Source organism: Poecilia reticulata, linkage group LG8, assembly GCF_000633615.1.
Source record: "Poecilia reticulata strain Guanapo linkage group LG8, Guppy_female_1.0+MT, whole genome shotgun sequence".
Lineage (NCBI taxonomy): Eukaryota > Metazoa > Chordata > Actinopteri > Cyprinodontiformes > Poeciliidae > Poecilia > Poecilia reticulata.
This window is the reverse complement of record NC_024338.1, coordinates 25,084,846-25,091,669: the sequence shown is the minus strand read 5'-3', so window position 1 is coordinate 25,091,669 and position 6,824 is coordinate 25,084,846. Positions and strand designations below refer to the sequence as shown.

The 6,824-nt window shown below is 37.0% G+C and overlaps 1 protein-coding gene across 1 annotated transcript; it reads left to right on the top strand.

Annotated features, from left to right (window-relative positions):
* Positions 1 to 4,999: 4,999 nt before the first annotated feature.
* On the top strand, positions 5,000 to 6,818 carry LOC103469357 (alpha-2,8-sialyltransferase 8F-like). The gene is made up of 5 exons (XM_008416978.2): positions 5,000 to 5,067; positions 5,544 to 5,688; positions 5,936 to 6,048; positions 6,133 to 6,225; positions 6,298 to 6,818. Exons 1-5 carry the CDS (start codon positions 5,009 to 5,011, stop codon positions 6,770 to 6,772), a joined length of 885 nt encoding a protein of 294 aa, XP_008415200.1. The 5' UTR covers positions 5,000 to 5,008; the 3' UTR covers positions 6,773 to 6,818.
* Positions 6,819 to 6,824: the final 6 nt, after the last annotated feature.

Below are 6,824 nucleotides of genomic sequence, written 5' to 3'. Positions count from 1 at the left end.
CTCTTTAACCCTTATATGTCGAAATGGAGTCCAACCGACCCCACACATGTAAAACTTGGGTCATTTTCCATAGTCCTCTACGTTTGCCTCAGTCCTCGCATGCACAAGGGTTAAGAATCATAACCATGTGCAACAGATCATGACAACAAACAACCACAGCTTGTTAACACCCCTCAGTAACTCAGGTGTGCAAGGAAAAGCAGGAAGACAGAAGCCGCAGGCGGGTGCATGAATGGCCAATTTTATAGTTACAGTAAAAAGAAAATACTAAAACTTTTAATTATAGGAGCATACTTACTTCCTTTTTCTTTTTTTTCACCAACTTTCTAAGGCTTTCTAGGTGTGATTAGTTTTTTTGTCTTGTTTATTTTCTTTTCCAAATTAATTGTATTGTATTTATTTTAACACCCCATTATGTGGAATCTGCTTGGAGAGGTTTTGTGAATTTGGACTTTTTTTTTTTATGTGAAGCACTGATAAATAGATTGAAGGCCTATGTTTATTCTGCCTAAAATAACAGCTAACTAGATTTTTTGGACCAAAATGCATTCATCTTTGGGACACAGAACCCATGTAATTCTTGAGACATTCCCATCATGTTTGTATTTGCATGTAGTTGAACAATGCGGCTGCTTCCAGCATCGTTAAATTGTTCCCAAAGATGAATCAGACTTGTGCAGCTAATTCTGTTCCTCATAACTTAACTGACTTATTTTGACTTTCTCATTGTGCCAAGCAATGTGTTTAATAACATATAAAATAGTTAAAAAGGTTAATGCAAATGCATCAGAAGTTTGTGGAAGGAAACCCAAAAGGTTTAACCCAGGGGTCCCCAAACTTTTTCCTGCGAGGGCCACATAACTTTTCCCTTCTCTGGTGGGGGGCCGGAGTCAGTCTGTAACAGAAAAAGTGTGACGATTGCAGGAGTGCCTAAATGTAAAAAATTATTGTTTTCCAGAAAGCACAATCAAATAACCCTCTCAGGGTTCTTCACAGAAAAAATCCAGGAAATAACACTACCGTATTTTCCGCACTATAAGGCGCACCTAAAAACCTTCAATTTCCTCAAAAGCCGACAGTGCGCCTTATAATCCGGTGCGCCTTATATATGGACCAATATTGAGCCACAACAGGTCTAGCAACTACGGTAAGCAGCCGCCGACTTCATTTTCTCCTGTAGAAGAAGAAGTGCGCGGTGCTTGCTGGGATAGTTGTCAGAACACTGGTTTGTTTGATAATACATTTAAAGTCGGGAGGGTAGCGTCTATTCTATGCGCCTTTTAATGTGGTCTGTTATATATGAAAAAAGTGTTTTAAAATAGGCCATTCATTGAAGGTGTGCCTTATAGTGCGGAAAATACGGTATTTATTAAATACCGTATTTTCCGACTATAAGCCGCAACCCCAAAGTTAAAAAAAATAACAGTAAACATACACATATAAGCCGCAGACATCTCTGCCGCTCCAGGTTTTACACAACGATGCAGCAGCAGCAGAGGGGGGCGGACATCTAAAATTTGAATCATAGCAGGTCAATTGAATATCAAATTTATTACGGTTGAAAAAGAAAAGTTGCCAAGATTAGATTTAACTGAAGTGATTACGGTAATTCCCGAACGGTAACTGTAACAGTAAAAGTGCTGATCCTTCGTGTCTGCTACTAGCATGTGCTAAATGAAAATGGGCGCTTCCTTCATCATCATCATCATCATCATCATCATCATCGTCTTCTTTTTCTTCTTCAGATATCAACGACAGCTTGCATCCATTAATGTTGCACTACTGCCATCTACTGGATCCTAATATCTATACCTCAAATTCTCATAATGATCCCAGTATTATTTTAAAAAACGAAAAATCTTCTTTTTCCCCTCAATGCTATTTAACTGATCAACAACATTCTCAAATTTCAATTCCCTATTAAAACCCAATTCCGTTTTAACGAGCGCTTTCTTCTTTTATTTCCAATTTTGACTTCCAATGATTCACTTCCTGCTAAAGAGCCCCCTGGTGGTTGAAGAAAAATCCACATATAAACCACATGGTAGCTTAGGAAAAAAGTAGCGGCTTATAGTCCGGAAAATACGGTATATAGAAAAAAATCTAAATGCTCTCTGGTATTGTTCAGGGGGGCCAGAGTCATACATTTTATAAGCCCGTCCTCCCTCATACTGACCATATGTAAACTTATGAATTCAAGGAAAGTTCTTGATATGTTTAGGAAATACAAATAATTTGGGTAATTCCAACTAACTGAAAACAATCAAACTGCCTGATTTGACTTCAAACAGTGAGAAAACATTTTTTGTACTTTTATTTGGTGTATGTAAACATCTGTCCCAACTGGGTTATAATGTCTCCCTGCCTCCCATATTCATGTCAGCAGCTAATTGTAAAGATGTTTTACTGTGACATTACTGGTAAAGTTGCTTTGTTCGCTTTACTTTCCTTTACAATAGATTGTTTGAAGCATTGCTTTAAGCTAAGAATCTGGAATATCAGGCTTGTTGGGTTTATTTGCATCAATAAGTTTAAATGGTGGTGTTTAAAAAAAAAAACTAGTTTGACAAGCGTGTACCAATTATCGCGAGGTGAAATGGAACATGAAATGAGATCGGGAAAGATCTCATTTTACCAAGTCATAAAGAGAGATCTTTATGATCCCAGTGATAAAGGGGTAACGATGACAAAGCAACTCAGATAGAAAGACAGAGAGGTGCTAAACGTGATTCGCAGGACGTGAAATCATGAGAGGACAACTCTTGCAGTATTTGCCTGCCCTTCTTTTGGGCAGCCTTCTCACTACTTTTATCCACTATGCTGTCAACAAGTAAGTTTCTCTTTTTTCTAATTAATGCAAACATGCTTTTGTATTTTTTGACTTTAGTTGGGTGTAAGCGTTGGTTTGCTGTTGGGATTCGAGGCGCAGATGGCAGTTTTTCCTGATGTTTTTATATGACTGTTTAATCTACAAAGGGAAAATAAAAAGAAACAGTAAAATACATTCTTGGGCATTTATAAAAACATTCAACTGGAGAGAAGCACTTATTTTCCCCATCGTCTTTGAAACACAACAAGAAAATCCACTTACAGCAATTTCTAGCATAATACATTTTCTGAAAATATATTCGGTGTTTCCTGTAAAATAAAGTAGAGATAAACCCATTTATTTCTAGGTAATAGTTGCTCATTATTTTAACAATGGCTGCCAAAGTATTTTAGCTGTTTTTTATGGAATTTTGCTACTTATACATTACATTAAAGTTACTGGATACCAAAGGATCCTTCATGGTTGTTTCTAAAATCTGCTTGTGCTGTTTTTCATGTTTAGGGAAGAAAATGGGAAAATTGTTACCAGTATTGGCAAAATAAATAATAGGGACAATGTATTTTTTGCAGAAGATATATGATCTATGAAAGTTTTAAAACTTTGTTTGGATCAATCAAAAGGAGGAGTTATGATGGAGCCTTTTATTGCTCTTAGGAGAAATGAATTATTGAAACTGATAAAAAAATAAAAAGCAGTCTTACTCGCAGACAAAGAGGCACTAAACACAATTCCCCCATAAACAGAGACAGACTGAAAATATGGGAGTAACACCCAATGTTTGGGTGTGTAGAAATGGGTATTGCATGCATTTCATCTGAATAAAGCTTTTTGTGTAATCCTAGCAGTAGGTTTGTGCAGTTGGTTAAGCTTCACTCCTTTCTGAACGACAAAAAAACAGCGGCGACACAAAACTGCCTGCATAGCTTCGTGACAAGGGATTAACACAAAACAAACAGCGCTATCGACTCTAGGTCTTTGTTGGCAAACAAGCAGGAGAATTTACCTCAGAAGAAGTGACAGTGAAACTGTACTGATCTGTTACATGCAAGTCACTGTACTTTAAATGTAAAAAAAATACATATATCTGGGAGGACAGTGCTCTTATTGTGTCTGAATTTCCTCTTGATCAGTGTTATCTGGAATACATTCAACGAGAATGTTCTCTCTAAAGTTAAAATATTCAAACAGACTCTGGATGAGCCTCAACTATTTGAGGTGTGGCTCTTATCTGAGAAACAAAGACATCCAAAGGCAGATAGGGAATAATAAAAAAAAAAATACACAAGAGAGAAGGACCAATAAAACTTTAAAAATCAGCAGCTGTTGTGCTTAAAAGGGGAGCTCAAACAAATCCACATCAAAACCACCGACTTTCCATTGCATTACACACATTTTACGACGACCACTGCTGTAAATCACAATCCAAGCAAAGTCAAAGTTTTCACAAAGATAACTAAAACTATTAGTTGCTTTCAAACATAAAAAAGAAAGTTATGAAATATATAAAGTTTTTTTCTCTTTACCAGTGACTGGAATCTTCTCAACACACAACCTCAGCAACACCATGTAAAGAACAAAATCACTGGTACCTCTAAGGAAGTCAAGTGAGAAAAATCAGTTTTTGTTTCCGTTTTCTGTTCCATGTTATCAGAAAACTTGACAATATACTGTACATTGTATCTCAGTGTACTTTGTGTCTCAGGGAGAAAAGCAAAGGAGTAGAAATTTGCTCTGAAGATTCTCAAGTCTGGAAAAATGAAAATCAGAAAATCGAGTAAGTATGTCTTCTCAAGGATCTTAAAGAGTTTTTTTGATTGATTTTATTACTATGAAGCAGTTATCCATTAATCAACAACTGACCACATGTAAAAAATATACATATATCTGGGAGGACAGTGCTCTTATTGTGTCTGTACTGTGTAAACCTCTCCACTTTACACAGTACATTACTTTACTGTGTAAAGTAATGTACCATCTTTATTAAAATGTCTTCTTTTTAATATCACAGCAAGGAGCAACCTCAGCGAAAGGATTCCTGTCAAGACTGCAGGTAAGTTCAAGCTATTTTTATCTTGTCTTCATCTTTATTTTTGCCAAAACAAATCAAGTCACATCAGACATTTTCACAAATATTACTGAGTATCTGTGTTGATGTGCAACAGGGAGAAAATAGAAGAAATGCTACAGAATTATTCACAACCCTGGGTTAAAGACGAAGAAAAGCTCCAAGAAATCAGGTAAATTTATCATGTAAAACCTCTCCATGCTTCAATGAGAAAATTAGTTTAACATTTTTTATGTACGCATGTTTTATAAAGAGGAATTGCATTTGAGGAAGTGGTTTTTAAAGATTTTCTAACTTTGTGTCACATGTTTCACAAATTAATTAATTATTGATGATTTACACCTAAAAGTTCTGCCAAATGATGTTCATTTAGTTACTTTTGTATGAAATGGCTAGTTCAAATTAAAAAGGATCAGAGATCCTGTGGTAAAAACCTGCTGTAGGCAGGCAGCTAAATATAGAAACATTGAATTTAACAGTGACAACACATTGCGGAAACATCGAGTAACCACCAATGTGGGAAAATTACATTTTAAATACCACCTTTTTTAAATGAACTTTGCATAAATAAAGCACTGTGACAGATAGTTAACACTCTTTTTGTACAATGGCAATAATGCTAATTGCTAAGAGGTTGTGATTTCCCAGGACAGGGCTTAAGGCCACCTGCAATGGTTTGGAGAACGCCATCATAACCCAGAAAAACAGCCCAATGAGAACGAAGATTGTCTATGATGGGGACAGGGGGCATAAGCTCACAGTGAACTCACAACATTTTGCAACATTTGTCAAAGTAAGTTGGGCTTTATTAAGAGTTATTCACTGATCATCCTTCCTTATTCCATCATTATTTAAGAATGTGTCAAACTAAGCTTTGATCTTTGGCGTAACTTGGCCAACGTACAAAAAATTATTGTGGACAATGCTGCACTCTAACCAACACCCCAAAGATTCCCCAAAGAAGTTAAGCTGAATGTTCTAAGATAAATTCAAAGAAGATGCAAAAATGTCCTTGAATTTCCCATTCATAATGATTGCAGACGCGTCAGATCTTGGATAAAACGTTGGATTCATGTGCTGTTGTTGGGAACGGAGGAATCCTGGCAAACAGCAGGTGTGGAAATGAGATTGATTCAGCTGAATTTGTGATCAGGTAGGAACATCATCAAGTGTATAATATATCTTTTAAAATAAAATAAAACCAAGTCAAACTAAACTGTTTATGTTACTTCATCAGGTGTAACCTGGCTCCTTTGTTAAACGGATATGAGGAACATGTTGGGGTGAAAACAGACATTGTGACTGCAAACCCGAGCATTTTATCTAAAAGGTGGAGAAACAATGTAAATTTGAAGTTACATTTCTTTCAAGCTTTGTATCTCACTGTTGTTTATAATTGCAGGTACGGCTCGCTTTCAGGCAGTCGACGCAGGTTTGTAGAGAGCCTTTGCCAATATGGGGACGCCATGCTGCTGCTTCCTGCATTCTCCTACGTCGTAAACACAGCATTGTCTTTCCGGGCTCTGTACACCATTGAGGACTTTGAAATGCCCATCCAGTCTGCCTTCATGAACCCAAACTACTTTCGGAGTCTGACTGCTTTTTGGGGCTCTCACGGATTGTTGGAAAAACGCCACAGCACAGGCCTGATGATGGTCAGTCTGGCGCTGGAGCTGTGTGACAACGTGGATCTGTATGGATTCTGGCCCTTCGGTCTCCAYCCASAMARCTTCAAARAMCTGACTCACCATTATTATGACAACAWTSAAGCTAAGAAATCTGTACATGTTATGTCGGAAGAGTTCAAATTTTTGTTGCAGTTGCAYAACCAAGGTGTGCTGAAGCTACACCTGGGGGAGTGTGAACCAGAGGAATAGGTTAGTTAGACAACCCTCATGTAAATGTTTACAAAATATTTGTTACAGAATA